At 45.6% G+C, this 16,875-nt stretch overlaps 1 protein-coding gene across 1 annotated transcript in view; it reads left to right on the top strand.

Moving 5' to 3' along the window:
• TBKBP1 (TBK1 binding protein 1) overlaps nt 1-16,875 on the top strand; it is a 96,623-nt gene that overhangs the window by 19,709 nt on the left and 60,039 nt on the right. The window contains exons 2-3 of the mRNA XM_083147111.1: nt 5,196-5,291; nt 8,830-8,934. Coding sequence (XP_083003237.1) covers nt 5,196-5,291; nt 8,830-8,934 — 201 coding nt within the window. The remainder of the gene's footprint in view (nt 1-5,195; nt 5,292-8,829; nt 8,935-16,875) is intronic.

Raw genomic sequence — 16,875 nt, 5'->3', positions numbered from 1 at the left:
GCATTGCCTCTGTATAAACGCTTGTACATTGTTTGCACTGTGTATACTGATAGTTATACATTTATCGCTTACATCATGTCTGAGCATCAGGCTGTGGTTTTGGGGGAGGGAGCCCTTAGTGCACTGAGCGCATGCAATGTTTGCACACAAAAGTTTGTCCCTGAGCAGATGGCCAAGGGGGGCTTATGTATTACTTGCGCTGATGTGAGACCCATGGGCAGTGAACCCCATAGGGCTGAGCAGAGTGAACCTGCGTGGGCTAGTGCCCTAGGCAGGTCAGTAAACGCTTGGGTGCAGCTTCTAGACAGGCAGAGTGATGTGTTGGTAGAATCACAGAGACCTATGCCATCATCTCAGCAGTCTTCTGGCTCCTTGCCTCTTACCCAGGCAGATCCTGCGCTTATTCAGGTGATGCAGGATACTGCAAAGGGGATCAACAGGTTCAGTGAAATACTGGACAAAATGGATGATGTGGCAGGGACCCCTAAAAGGTCTTATGCTATGCCTACTGTGGTAGATGAGGAGGAGGGAGCGTATACTGACACCCCCTGGGATCAGGGTGATGATTTTGAAGAGACCTCTGCTGCTGGTATAGAGGATCTTATTGTAGCTGTGAAACAGGCTTTAAAACTGTCTGTGGAGGATAAGACTCCTGTTAAAGGTGTTTTCAAGCGACAGCGGAAGGAGGCTGTTACTTTTCCTTCAGATGAGGGGTTGCAGGAATTATTGGAAGGGGCTTGGAAAACCCTGGATAAGAGGCTACAGATGCCTAAGAGATTCCTTAGTCTGTACCCCATGCCAAAGTCTCATGCTGAACTCTGGGAAAAGGTGCCTGTTGTGGATGCTTCAGTGGCACGTTTATCCAAAGCTACGGTATTGCCTGTACAGGGCGGTGCAGCTTTTAAAGATTCTGTGGATAAAAAGCTGGAGGGTAACCTCAAGGCTATTTTTGAAGGGGTGGGGTTTACCCTACGCCCCCTTATTGCTTCAGCCTGGGTCTCTAAGGCCATGATAGAGTGGGCTGGTGAATTATGCACCATGCTGCAAGCTGACCCTGGTGCTTTGCTTATAGCAGAGAAGATTAAGGCTGCTGCAGAATATGCGGTGGAAGCAGAGGAGGAAGCTCTTAAAATGGCGACCAGAGTGTCCACAGTCTCTATTAATGCCAGGAGAGTGCTCTGGCTTAAGGCCTGGGAAGCGGACAATGAGTCCAAGAAGGCCCTAGAAATGTTAGCTTTCAAGGGAAAGTTGCTTTTTGGTTCTGAGCTAGAGGAAATTATAAAGCAAGCCACGGGCGGCAAGAGTACATTTCTGCCGGCCCCCTCAGCAAAGCAGACATCCAGATTCGCTGCTTTTAGGCCGTCCTTTCGGCCCTCCCCTAGAGGTGGTGCGTCCTTTCGAGGACAGTCTTTCAGGGGAAAGTTTCAGGCCTCTAGGGGCAAAACTCAAAGGTCCAAGTTTGGCTCCTTCCATAAGAAGCCTGCCTCCAAAGGAGAGGACAAACCCTCCGCATGACTGTCAGGGGATAGGCCCGACAGTGATAAAGGTGGGGGGGCGTCTCACACATTTCAGGGACGCATGGGCTTCTCTAGACCAGGATTCCTGGGTCTTAGAGATTATTACCCAGGGTTACAAAATCCCTTTCAGAGGGTTGCCTCCGAAGAGGTTCATCCCCACACCCGTGCCGAAACAGGCGCTCCTTCGCACAGCTCTTATGAGAGCGGCTCATTCCCTTTTGGAAAAAGGGGTGGTTATTCCGGTTCCCAGGGCAGAGTGGAAGAAAGGCTTTTACTCCACGCTGTTCCTGGTGCCCAAACCAGACGGGTCTTTCAGACCAATACTAAACTTGAAATCCTTAAATGTCCATCTATGGGTAGACCATTTCAAAATGGAGTCTTTAAGGTCAGTACTCCTGAGTCTGGACCAGGGAGAATTTTTGGCGTCCATGGATGTCCAGGACGCATATCTGCACGTTCCCATTCACCCGGAACATCAGACCCTGTTGAGGTTTGCTATAGGAGACCTGCATTTACAATTCCGGGCGTTACCCTTTGGGCTAGCGACCGCGCCAAGGGTATTCACAAAGATAATGTCAGTGATGGCGGCGGTGCTGAGGCTCAGAGGAATCACAGTAATACCCTATTTGGACGATCTCCTGTTCAAAGCAGGGTCAGCAGCCATGCTTCAAAGTCACTTGGCAGAGGCCATCAGTTTTTTGCAGGCTCACGGCTGGATTTTAAATTTACAAAAATCTCAGTTGGTACCATCACAGAGGCTTCAATTCTTGGGAGTCATACTGGATACCCATCTCCATCGGGTTTTTCTCCTGGAGGTAAAGGCCAGGGATCTGGTCACTCTAGTGCAGGAGATTCTCAGAGCTCAGAGCTTGACAGTATGGAGGTGCCTCAAGCTCCTGGGGAAAATGGTGGCGTCATTCGAGACGCTTCAATTTGCCAGGTTCCACTCTCGGGTGTTCCAATGGAACATTTTGTCAGCCTGGTCAGGAAACACTCTGACCATGAAGGCGGAGATGATAGTGCTGTCTTCGGACACTCGAGACTCCTTGAAATGGTGGACAGAAGTAGATTCCCTTCAGTGGGGTCGGTCATTACAGACCTGGGACTGGTTGGTAGTAACTACCGACGCCAGTCTCAGGGGCTGGGGGGCAGTAGTCCTGGATCTCAGGCTGCAGGGCCTGTGGACGGCAGAGGAATCAGTGTTACCAATCAACATCTTGGAGCTGAGAGCTGTCTGGAAAGTGATTTCCTTGGCGGGAGACAGGTTATGGAACCTCCCTTTGAGGATTCAGACCGACAATGCCACGCAGGTACACGCAGCAGATTGGCCATGTGGGAGGTGTCCAGAATCTTCCTATGGGCGGAACAGAATGTTCCTGCTGTATCGGCTATATTCATTCCAGGAGTGGAGAATATAGAAGCAGACTTCCTGAGCAGGGAGGAGCTCAAGGAAGGAGAATGGAGCTTACACCCTCAGGTGTTTCACCAGATCACTTTGATGTGGGGAACTCCGGATGTGGACCTGATGGCATCCAGGTTCAACCATCAGGTGCCCAGGTTTTATGCCAGAATGAGAGATCCGCTAGCAGAGGCAGTGGATGCCATGACTACTCAGTGGCAGGGAGATCTTCTTTATGTATTCCCTCCAGTTCCAATGTTAGCGAGACTTTTGAAGAGGATACAGGACCAGAAGGTTATGGTGATCCTTGTGGCCCCGGATTGGCCAAGGAGGTCCTGGTACTCGAGGCTTCAGAGGTTGTCTGTGGACTCATGGCGTCTACCTCTGAGACCAGATCTGCTAAGACAAGGCCCATTCAATCACCTGGATTCGGATCGATTGATTTTGACGGCCTGGCTATTGAAGCCGCCATTTTGAAAAGGAAAGGGTTTTCTGACGCAGTAGTGCAGACTATGATAAAAGCCAGGAAAGCTGTTTCGTCGGCAAATTATTATAGAGTCTGGAAGACTTACATTAGATGGTGTGAGAGGCGAAAAGCTCACACATCTCACTTCAAGTTATCAAGAATGTTGGAATTCTTACAAGATGGGTTTTCATCGGGCCTAAGCCTTCAATCATTGAAGGTGCAGATTTCGGCCTTATCCATCTATTTCCAAAAAAGAGTAGCCATTTTGCCGGAGATTCAAACTTTTTTACAAGGGGTATCCAGACTGAAACCCCCTTACAAGCAACCAGTAGCGCCTTGGGATCTGTCACTGGTTTTGGATTGCCTTCAGAAGGCACCTTTTGAACCTTTAAGGTCGGCTGACTTTAAGTTTCTCACGTGGAAGCTAGTGTTTTTGTTAGCAGTAGCATCTGCTAAAAGAGTGTCAGAGTTGGGAGCCTTGTCATGCAAATCTCCCTTCTTAATTTTTCATGATGACAGGGCTGTTCTGAGAACAGTGCCTCAATTTTTAACGAAGGTAGTCTCTGCCTTCCATTTAAATCAGGAGATAGTTCTACCTGTGTTTCAACCCCCAGAGGGTTCCAAGAAAAGGGACAAGTTGAAGACTTTGGATGTTGTGCGTGCCTTACGCATATATGTGGACAGAGTGAAGAGTGTCAGAAAGACTGACACATTATTGGTACTGTATGACGTACACAAAATTGGTTGGCCTGCTTCTAAGCAGACTATTGCTAGGTGGTTGCGATCTGTGATAGCTTTTGCATACACCAAAGTGGGTAGGCCTGTACCGGCCAGAATTAATGCGCATACCACCAGGTCAGTTGCCACCTCTTGGGCGGTTCGACATGGGGCCACAGCTGAGCAGGTTAGCAGAGCTGCCACTTGGTCATCTGTTCACACATTTGCCAAATTCTATAGGTTCCATGAGTTCGCGTCGGAGGACGCATCATTCGGGCGAGCAGTGCTGAGAGCTGCAGACCTGAGCGTACCCTCCCAAAGGACCGGCTCTGGAACGTCCCAGTGTTGAGCTGTGTCACCAGGACCATTGAAAGAGAAAAAGGGATTTTTGTAAGAACTTACCGTTCGAATCCCTTTCTCTGATATGGTCCTGGTGACACAGCGATCCCTCCCTTACGCTCAGTAAGTATGCCAGAAGTTTCATGATGTTCATGTTAAAATGGTTAAAAGTTAACAGTTTCTGTTATAAAATGTGCATATAATATGTGCAGGCGTTTGTACTGAGTTAATGTATTCCAGTGGCTTTGAAAGATTGAACTGAAGAGTCCAGGGATGCAGTAGGGGAGGAGCCTACCCTCTAAAGCTTTAGGATAGGTGCCTGGCTCCTTCGGACCCTCCTACATCCCAGTGTTGAGCTGTGTCACCAGGACCATATCAGAGAAAGGGATTCGAACGGTAAGTTCTTACAAAAATCCCTTTTATGTAAATGTGACCGTTTCTCTGCAGCGCTATTTGTCTAGTTTGACAACCTACGTGTGTTGCCAAATTGAATTCCGACAACATACGTCAGGACTTGGTGTGTCAGGAAGACTGATAAGTTTGCAGGTTTTTCAGCTTCAGCAGAAAAACATCTGTACACATGGATTCAGATCGTTGTTGTACAAACAGGGTAATATAATTCGAAAAAAACGAATAATCTGGATACTAGTACTTATTCTATTTGTATATTATATTTGTAGAAAATAAATAAGATGGTCAGTATGGTTGATTTTCATACACTCTTCTTAACTTTTTTTTTTTTGCCACTTCTTTGCAGTATCCAATTATCTCTGAATTTGAGGATGAACAAAACTTTTTACCATACGACTTGAAAGAAGACTCTCTGCTGCAGACGGAGGACCCCCAACATGATGTGAGTGGGTAACACTATTCAACAGCGCCTGGCCTAGCTCCCACCCATCCTCAAACTGTGTATATAATGTATGTATTTCTGCTGGAAGCACTACCCCGATGATTCATGTGTATATATAAAATGACATTCCACCCCCACACTCCTGACTAGAGTATCTACTTATAGTAATAATGACACCCTGCACCGTACACCCACCCTGTTTCACTCTCTCCGATGCGTGAATCTCAGGAGGAAAATATAACATGGCAGCAACAAGCTATTTAATATTGACACTCGGTGACTGCATTTTGATTCCTAACAGTGAATCACAGTACTGCACACCATTTCTATCAACATATGGTATGACACTGGATTGAATATGTAATTATTACAGATTATAAGGTCTGTGCCAGCCCCTAATGTTACTGTAGTTGAAGTACACAGTGATAGCAGTGCTTTATCTCCTGCAGTGCATGTAGGAGAAAGGCCTTAACTGTCATTATGGGCAGGAGGTGGAGGGGAGGGGTTGAATTGTGGTTAAAGTCACAGCCTAGCATCTGCAGTAGACTCTGAAAGCTGCTTCTGTGATGCGAATAAGACATTCTAGGGTAGATGTATGAAGCAGTGATAAGGAAGGAGAAGTGATGAAGTGGCTGGTACTTTATCAGCAGCCAATCAGCTCCGTACTGTCCATTTTCAATCCCAGCCTGTAATTTTTTGTCCCAACCAACCAGATTGGGTCGATGATACTAAGGCCCATACACACTGGGCGACTTTGAGCATGTTTGAGCGGCTTTCAGCTCAAAGCCGCCCAGTGTGTATGCCCCAGCGATGAGCGGTGAGTGCTGCTGCGCGCTCCCGCATCATTGCTGGGAAATCCGCTCATCTGCTCATAATACTAGCAGATGAGAGGCTTTGAGGATGGCTTTGCATAGCTCTGCGCTATGCAAAGCTGTCCTCCCCCCTCCGTTGGCGCCGGGCAGGGGGAAAGCCGCTCAGTGGGTATGCACTGAGCAGCTTTCCCCCAGCGATGAACACTATCATTGCTGTCCATACACGCTGGGCATAGTCGCCCAGTGTGTATGGACCTTAACAGTGTGTATCTAGCCTTACTTTAACTATTGGAGGTAAAGGACTTAAAAGTGAATGTTATCTTCTCTTTGGAGTTCCTATTTAAATATATACTCATACTCATGGACAGCTAACAAACCTAAATCCTCACTCAATATAATACATTTTCACACATCTAATATATGACAGCAGTTCAGCTTAGGGGGTATAGTAAAGGCTGATTTAGATCAGGGTTTAAAAATAATATAGCTCCATGAAGATGCTTTCAGACGCCATCCCACAGCATTTCCATGTACATAGTCCCAAAACCAACATGTAGCTATTTTTTTTTTTTTTTTATAAACGTTTTATTGTAGTTTTTTTGAAAATAGAGAAAACAAAACAAATAATAATAAAATACAAATACAGGTAAACTGTTACATCAGAAGAGGTCTCCGGCATGTATTGTACACAGTCTCCGGTCTGCTCATCTCGCAAACTATGAATATAAATTACTAAAGCATATCTTGTCGGTAGTAGACAATGCCACTGTAGAAAGTTTTGAGACTAATACAGGTCTAACTAGGACGGAGAGATGGAGAAGTAACTCAGGGGTGGCCACGTATGTGGTACCCTACCGCCGTTATTTCAAATTGGACTTTTCTCCCAACATAACATAACGTTGGCCATAAACCGCCAACTGAACATTTAAACAAATACGTTGTGTGGTGCTAGCAGACTAAGGATAGGATCTGTGGTGACTGGGGATGTAAAAGGTGGGGGTAAAGACTGGGCATAGAGACGGGCTTGCAGATACATAAAGAATTGGGATCGCGGGAGATGGAATTTGTCGGCCAGTTCTGTGAAAGAGAGAATCTTTCCACCTGGGTCAAAAACGTTGCAGATAGCTGCGATGCCCTTCTGACGCCACTCCAGAAATAAGTGATTATTTAGACCTGGGGCAAAGGACGGGTTGCCCCAGAACGTAGCGTGGGGGCTACTAGTTGGGTTCCTAGCAAATCTTTTATGGATGGTGATCCACATTGTGTATGTTTCTTTGAAAAGGAGGTTGTCTTTTATAACGCTTGGAAGCTTGGTGCGTGGGGTATGGAGCAAGGCTGCTGGAGCAAAAGGGTGGAAGAGGGCACGTTCCAGGTACTTATTGGTGTATAACGACTTGTTCAGAAGCCAATCTGTGGCGTATCTGAAGTGGGCGGCTTGGGAGAAGTTTTGCGCTTGGGGTAAGGCAAACAACATATTGCTATTTTTAAAAATATAGAGACCATCAATTGAATAAGAAAGCCGCAGTGAGGAGTTCATAGGCTGACTTCTGGTTCACCCCACAAAATGAATGCCTTCACAATGGGTCCATTGTATGGGCGGTATTCAATGAGCCTGATTCGCCATGTTTTTATGGCGAATTTGTGCTGTTTGGCGAATTTCTGACTAAAACGGTGAATCACCCTATTCAATGAGCAGATGGCGAATACATTTCAAGGTTTTTTTCGCCATGATTCACCGAGTAGCAATCGCTATCTTTTTATGGTGAAGTGGAATGTGAAAGTGTTTTGTTTTTTACATTTGGTGTCAAAAAATCAGGAATTTTATTCTGAGGAGGGGCATGCTATTTTTATTCATGTGCTGTAAGCACATGAATATATATTTAATAAAAAATTTTTTTTTACACAGCAGCCAGCAGGGGGCGCCGGAGCCGAGCCGCTCATTAGATATTCATATATTCACTGCACCCGATCGTTATCGGGTGTAGTGAATATACATGGTCCCCTGCTGGCACCCCCGGGGGGCAGCCTGTGCTGCCTGGCACCCGGGGAGCCCACCTCCCCCCCACAAACGTTCTGGGGCAGGCAGAGAGACTTCAATCTCTCTGCCTGCCACCGTCCTCAGGCTCCCTGCGGCGTTCGCCGCAGGAGCTCATATTCGCCGGTCAGGGGCAGCGAGCCCCTGACACGTTGAATACCGGAGCCGGCGAGGCTCCGGAACGTGGCGAATGTGCAGCGAATCCTAAACGGGATTCGCTGCACCTCGCTGGTATTCTCATTGAATACCGCCCTATGAATAATCGGAACACAGCAGAGACTAATCATGCATTTAATTGCATGCTTCATTTTTGCATATGGCTAGAAGAATGAACAATAGCTAATAATAGGGCAGATGTGATAAGATTGGTGAAGTGATCAAGTAGAAGGTGATAACATACCTGCCAATATGATCCTAAATGTAATTTTGGTACTTATGTATTATCTGGACTCCCATGTTAAATGCACCCTATTTTTTCATACCCCTACTATCCAGCTACGCATGGAGTTGATTTTATATAGTGTGGTGAGCGCAGCGAGCCACCGTGCCCGAAGCGTGGCGAGCGGACGTGGTCTCATAAGAAAAACGGGAGTCCAGATATTACATAAGTACCGTAATTTTATAGGCTGCAGTTAAAATTTTTTAATTAGGAGCTGATATGAGTGCAATAACTATATTTTTCTCTCCGTAGCTTCAAAACAGCCAAGAAAAGGAGGAGCAACTGGGAGAGATGGTGCGTGCTTGCGAAAAGATGTGCGCAGAGAGGTGTGAGCTACACGAGGAGATAAGTGAGATGGTAAGTGTGCAACATTGCATCGGTAGATAGTACTTGGGCAAAGAGCAAGGTTTCTGTTTTCAAAAAAGAAAGTCTGACAATAGTAAGGTTTGTCTATATTAGAATAAAGGAAGGCCTTGTCACGGGAGATAGGCTGGTTGGGACATCACATGTATGGGAAGGAAGAGAGGGATGGTGAGTGAGAGGGACAACGTCTGTGTGAGATGAAGGCTAGAACTTTCATTTTAATGTGAGAAAAATTTTTTTGAGGATTGATACAACAGTTTTGTTAAGTTATTTATTTAGTTACACACTTCCCATATTTCTAAGCAAACATGCATCAGGTTTTAAATTATTATTATTTTTTTTTTTTTTCTGCATTCCATTTGAAACAGTGTTGCACACAGAACACTTTTGTAATGGAGAGTTTCTGTATATGCCAGCAAATGTTCTAGCAAGACAAATCTTTATTAAAAAAATAAATAGGTCTCTTGAATGAAGTGGGTCATTCACTGGTATTGCTGATATCACTACTAATATGATATGACTACTACCCTATTCCTACATTTTCCTATTCCTAAAGCTGTATACACTCATTGCAGATCCTCTGAGTGTGCAACCTGTAGTAGGCTAGCATACCTCCCAACTTGTGGCCGGAGGAAATAGGGACACTCACGCGGCGAAGCCGCGCGAGCGCCCGAAAAGGGGGCGGAGCGTACGCAAATGAGGGCGCGGCTTATGCTAATTAGCCGCGACCTCATTTTCATACGAGAATAGACGCTGTGCGCATGCGCACAGCGTCTATTCTACTAGATTGGGGGGTCTCCCAACTGCCACCCCCCGCAGCGGGACAATGCCTGCCGCGGGTGGGACAGAGGGACAGTACCCGAAAATCGGGACTGTCCCTCTAAAATCGTGACAGTTGGGAGGTATGGGCTAGCTCAGTGTGTGCTTTCTTCAATGGCATCGGAAGGTCGTACATGGCATTTTTCAAGCAGGATATAAATCAGATCTCTTGATCCGACCATTTCAGGGGGTGTTTAAAGCCATTTATATACCCATGCAATAAACCGGCAGCTTGTTTTCATAGGTGTGTACCCACTTTTTCTCTTTCTCTTAAGCAGACCTTCCAAATTCTTAAATCTGGACCTCCATTAAATATCAAAGGTGCCCACGCACCTATAGATTTTATAACCAGTCCAATCTCTTACATTTTTCTTTTGAAATACAGAACACTCCTGGCCAAACAATATCATACACACACACACACACAGAACAATTGAGTGAATGCTCAGAGGGTTAGATGGGTCGTTTCAGGACTGCAAATCTGTTCAAGCAAAAATCCTGTGTATGTTTATTTCAAAGCTCTAATCATGTATATAGTTTAGAAATTGGTTTGTAAGATCTCACCAGTGCATTGAAACTGGGCTATATATAAAAGAGAGAAAAGGCTGTTTGTATGTCAGATAGACGATGGATTGTTTGTATAGAAGAAGGTGAAGGTGATTGTGGGAGACTGGAGCGATGATGGATAAACAAGAAAGCAGTGAGATAGGAAATGTGTGGGAGGAGAATGAAGAAAGCTTATGAGATTAAAGTTGGTGCGTATGAGCAAAGCAATAGCTCGGCTACAAAGCAAAGAATGCGGAGTATGGGAGCAGGGCAGGAAGCTGAGCCACTTACCAGCAGCTGATACAGAAGATAATGCCCAACAGGAAACAGTCCTGTGCATTGTATAGAAGAAGGTAGGAAGCTGGCATGACAGGTCATATGGAAGAACAAAATATTTCTGTGAAAAATTAGAAAGTACTGTATGTCACTGTAACAAGGATCCTCCTTAAATCACCTCTACTTCTAGCCTGGACATTATTTTATATATTGGACATATTAATAACATTTTGTTAAATTCGCTATGGTTTCAACCCACCCATAGCTGCGCACAATCTTCTCAACCCACCCATAGCCGGGCGCACAATCTTCTCAACCCACCTATAGCTCTCACTGGCATCTGGGGCGACATACACACTCATGCAATAGAGATACACCCACGCACTATCTCATAACACACTGACACATTTCCACACAGTACCCTTAACATACATAGGACAGGAAGAAATCGATTTCATGTGCCTGCCCCAGCACAAGCATTGTTTGGCTAGCTTAAAGCAAACATCCCAACAGTGCGTTGATCTGTGGCAATGACTGTGAACGGAGATTCTGTTTCACGATTCTCGTCTGTGAAAATAAAACAATATATTCAGTTGAGGCGCTTGAGAAATCAGAGGGTTAAAAAAAGATGGTGGTGCAGTGAAGAAAAGTATTATTGGCCTCAACAAATCTTTATATATATATATATATATATATATATATATATATATATATATATATATATAACTTGTTTGGCGGCCTGGCACTCGCCCAACGGGGTACAGTTGCCTGGGTGCCTTCCGGACACAGTGAATAGCAAAAAAGACTCACAACAGCGGCACTCTACAGGAACTTTTCAGCGTGTATTTCAAAAACCAAAAACCAACGTTTCGGGGCCCGTGGTGTCCCTTTGTCAAGGTGTGGGTCACACCTTGACAAAGGGACACAAGGAGACATAAGGAGACATATATGTATATGTCTCCTTATGCCGGCACTCTGATTCAACAACTGCTCCGGTGCTGGGTCCACACAATCCATACACTTCCAATAGAGAAAGCACTCGGAGACTGTATAAGTACAATACAACTGTATTTACGTGGTTAAGTACTTTCGGCAGCGTACTGCCTTCCTCAGAACCTCCTACAGCAATCACATAGAACAAACATTGCACATATATACCCCCAAGACCTTACCTGTCAGCAGCGTCTCCCGCCGCGTGCACCGTCTCCCGGAAGTCTTCTCAGCTGCACTTCCGGTCTCCGCAACAGCGTTGCCATGGTGGCAGCAAGCTTGCTTTCCACCAGCTTCCAACTGTGCGTCCCACCGCCTTAGACAGCCGAGACAGGCTGGGCAGGGTTTGGTAACCACGCACTCTGCGGGGGTCAGCATGCCACACAGGTGATCTAAGGTGCAACACAACATACAACAATGGTGTTTAATACATTAAAAAACAGCGTTTGATATAATTAAAGGAAAATAAAAAAAAAGTATAAAAACGTAAAAAAAACGTGAAAAAAACATATAAATTAGACAATAACAGAGAATCTGCCACTGGTTAATAGCCAATAATACAGGTGAGTTTATACAAGACTGTTCCAACTGATCTTGTCATTGAGGCCACCTGGCTTGGTGGTCCCTAAGCGCAAGATCCATTGGGACTCTCGTATAAGTAAAGCCTTCGCTCTGTCTCCTCCACGATTCGAGACAGGGATTTGATCTATCATAAAGTACTTCAGATCCTCAAGCACATGGCCAGCGTCCCTAAAATGTCTAGGGACAGGCTGGTCTATGTCCTTACCTCTTAGGATCATGCTGATAGAGGACCTGTGTACCCCCATCCTTTCTTTAAATTTCCTAATTGTTTGACCCACGTAGTATATGTGGCACGGACATGTGACCACATACACGACATGAGTTGAGTTACAATTAAGAACCTGACGGATATCATACATTTTGTCTAAGTGGGGATGTTTAAATGATCTCCCTGCTACAAGAAATTTGCAGGTAACACAAAGACATTTATAGCAGCCGGGGGGTTTTCTGGTCACATTAGGTAGACACACATTGTTATTGGTCACGTCTGCATGGACAAGACGATCCCTAAGGTTCCTTCCCCTCCTGTATGCCAGTAGAGGTCTGACACCTGTTAGGGAAGGCAAGTCCCGATCAGTGCCAACAATGGGCCATAATGCTTTCATGGCACGGCCTAAGATAGGGCTGGCCGTAGTGAAATCACTAACAAAAGGGATGGTTTTGCTCGGTTGTTTAATTTTAGTGGCAAAAAGTTCCTGTCTGTTTTTAGAAAGAACGGTGGCTTTTTGTTTAAGAAGGAGCTCAGTGTCATAACCCCGGGCCTCAAACTTCACAACCATCTTATCCAACTCTTCAGGAATGAGTTCCTCACGGTTAGTAATACGTGCCACCCTCATCATCTGTGATAGAGGGAGGCCTCGTTTTAAGGCTGGAGGATGGTGGCTGGTGGCCCTAAGTAACGTGTTTCGGTCAGTCTCCTTGCTATGCACACACGTTTGAAATTTGCCTGTCTCCAGCAAAATCGATACATCGAGGAAATTTGCTCGAGCCACATCATATGTGAAAGTGAATTTAATAGGAAAATCCCTATCATTAAGGTCAGCCATCAGTTTAGTAAATGACTGTACTCCCCCGGACCATAGCATGAAGATATCATCGATGTATCTCGTATACATAATAATGTTACGAGATACATCGGGATCAGAGAAGAACATATCCTGCTCTACCATGAACATGTAGACGTTCGCGTACGTGGGTGCTACGGATGACCCCATAGCACACCCACGCCGCTGGAGGTAGAAGGATCCGTCAAACAGAAAGAAATTTCTGATAAGGGTGAGTTCCAACAAAGTTAGGTACAATTGATGATCAAAAGTTCTGGAATCCAGATTTGCTTCAAGGAAAATCCTCATAGCTCGTAGTCCCCCTTCATGGGGGATGGAGGTATATAAGCTGTTGACGTCGAGGCAGCATAACAGCGTGCCTTCTGGGATGGCGGGCAGTTGGTCCAATTTCTGTAAGAATGTGGTGGTATCCTTGAGAAACGTGCTCTGTGACAGCAATAGTGGCTGGACAATGCTGTCCAGCAACCTAGATACAGGCTGCATTAACGACCCACGGGCCGAAATAATTGGCCTACCAGGGGGCTTGGAGCTGTTTTTGTGCAGTTTTGGCAACGTATATATAACGGGCACGATAGGGTGGATGACCTGTAGTGTTTGATGAACCTTAGATGGAATAAGGTTGTTATTCAAAGCATTTTGCAAAATGCTAGTGAGTTCTTTATGATACACGGGGGTGGGGTCTGACTTCAATTTGCAGTAGACATCAGCATCATTGAGCTGAGAGAGGATTTCAGATTTGTAGTCCTCAATGTTCTGGACTACGATTGCGCCCCCCTTGTCCGCAGGCCTGATGCAGATAGTTTTGTCCATCTCGAGGGATTTAAGGGCTTGTACTTCCAGCTTGGTAAGGTTTGGGCTAAGTTTGTACGGTGTCGCCAAATACCTATGAGCTGAGTCATCTAACAATCTGTTGAACGTCTTGATCAATGAATTGTTCGATATAGGGTCAAAAGACGACCTGCTGTTTTTATTTAAAAATGCATCAAAAACAGTCACCGTTCGATTGTCAGGTTTATTTTGAAAATGCTCCTTAAGCCTCAAGCGCCTGGAAAACTGATGTAGGCTCATTTTCCAGTTGAACTCATCATGGCCATTGGTGGGGACGAAACTGAGTCCTTTATTTAATACTTGTATCTCAGTGGCTGATAAGATTTTATTCGATAAATTGAAGATTAGGTCTTTGTCACCACTCCGGTTTTGAGGGCCCCTCTTGTTTTGACCCCCCCTCCGGGTGGGAGCATATTTTTGTTTGCAGCCCCCCGGGCCCTCCGACCCGAAGGGCCTGGAGCGGGTTTTCCCGGGTCGTCCACCTCCGAAAATAAAAAATCACTGTCACTACTGGTTTTGTTCTGATCACCTCTCGGTGCCCGTTGTCTGGCCTGCCAAGGCCTGCGCCTCCTTCCTTGTCCCTGGAATGGGGCAGAAGAGTCGCTCACTCCATATAGCCATGGATATACCTTATTCTCCTCATAATCATTGTCCACAGCCATTTTTTTGTTACGTTTGAAGCAAAGCAATTCAGTGCGATACTGGTTGCATTGAGTTTCCAGTTTTGTCAGCCAATTGCTATCTTTATCTTCTTGCAATATATTGATACATTCCTTCTCCAGGTTAGAGATCTTAATGCGAGTAAGCTCCAACTCTCTATTCGCCTAGTGGACTACCAGAATCATCAGATCATAGGCACATTTGTTTAGGATCGCGATCCAGCGGCGGGTGAAGTCAGGATTGCTCCTGCCTATGGTCGGTATGTTTCTAACCCTAAAGCCGCGGGGGATCTTGTGGTCGCGATAATAATTTGATAAAGAAATACTATGCAATTGATAGTCTATCTCACGTTTCTTGGCTTTGAGCAGTTGGAAATAAGCGTCCTCAGCATTATATCCCGGATCTGTATGATCCACCGTTTCCTTGGAGAGGATCCTTTCAATCTCAGCAGAAGAAAAGCTAAATGTTTCATCAACCGGTGTAGGTGTGGGTCCCAAATTGCAGCCTGCGCCCTGGGTTGGAGTAGAATCAGTGTCCAGCTCCATGCTGTACACCAGCAGCTCCCAAGGAGTATCACAGCACACAGAAAAATAGTGGTTTAAAAACAGCAAACACCATGCAGCCGACTGCTGACACAGTGAATGAAAACAGGATGTTGCTTGAAGTACAATCGCTGTGCAAAAAAGCTTGTGCTATTTTCAAAGTTCAATTTCGCAACACAAATATAGGTGCCTTGCAACTCAGTAACGCCTTGCAGCGTCTCCCATTTGCATATGTCTCCTTATGCCGGCAGTCTGATTCAACAACTGCTCCGGTGCTGGGTCCACACAATCCATACACTTCCAATAGAGAAAGCACTCGGAGACTGTATAAGTACAATACAACTGTATTTACGTGGTTAAGTACTTTCGGCAGCGTACTGCCTTCCTCAGAACCTCCTACAGCAATCACATAGAACAAACATTGCACATATATACCCCCAAGACCTTACCTGTCAGCAGCGTCTCCCGCCGCGTGCACCGTCTCCCGGAAGTCTTCTCAGCTGCACTTCCGGTCTCCGCAACAGCGTTGCCATGGTGGCAGCAAGCTTGCTTTCCACCAGCTTCCAACTGTGCGTCCCACCGCCTTAGACAGCCGAGACAGGCTGGGCAGGGTTTGGTAACCACGCACTCTGCGGGGGTCAGCATGCCACACAGGTGATCTAAGGTGCAACACAACATACAACAATGGTGTTTAATACATTAAAAAACAGCGTATGATATAATTAAAGGAAAATCAAAAAAACGTATAAAAACGTAAAAAAACGTGAAAAAAACATATAAATTAGACAATAACAGAGAATCTACCACTGCCACTGGTTAATAGCCAATAATACAGGTGAGTTTATACAAGACTGTTCCAACTGATCTTGTCATTGAGGCCACCTGGCTTGGTGGTCCCTAAGCGCAAGATCCATTGGGACTCTCGTATAAGTAAAGCCTTCGCTCTGTCTCCTCCACGATTCGAGACAGGGATTTGATCTATCATAAAGTACTTCAGATCCTCAAGCACATGGCCAGCGTCCCTAAAATGTCTAGGGACAGGCTGGTCTATGTCCTTACCTCTTAGAATCATGCTGATAGAGGACCTGTGTACCCCCATCCTTTCTTTAAATTTCCTAATTGTTTGACCCACGTAGTATATGTGGCACGGACATGTGACCACATACACGACATGAGTTGAGTTACAATTAAGAACCTGACGGATATCATACATTTTGTCTAAGTGGGGATGTTTAAATGATCTCCCTGCTACAAGAAATTTGCAGGTAACACAAAGACATTTATAGCAGCCGGGGGGTTTTCTGGTCACATTAGGTAGACACACATTGTTATTGGTCACGTCTGCATGGACAAGACGATCCCTAAGGTTCCTTCCCCTCCTGTATGCCAGTAGAGGTCTGACACCTGTTAGGGAAGGCAAGTCCCGATCAGTGCCAACAATGGGCCATAATGCTTTCATGGCACGGCCTAAGATAGGGCTGGCCGTAGTGAAATCACTAACAAAAGGGATGGTTTTGCTCGGTTGTTTAATTTTAGTGGCAAAAAGTTCCTGTCTGTTTTTAGAAAGAACGGTGGCTTTTTGTTTAAGAAGGAGCTCAGTGTCATAACCCCGGGCCTCAAACTTCACA

Source organism: Crinia signifera, chromosome 6 (assembly GCF_055691185.1).
Source record: "Crinia signifera chromosome 6, ASM5569118v1, whole genome shotgun sequence".
NCBI lineage: Eukaryota > Metazoa > Chordata > Amphibia > Anura > Myobatrachidae > Crinia > Crinia signifera.
This window is presented reverse-complemented; position numbering and strand designations above follow the sequence as displayed.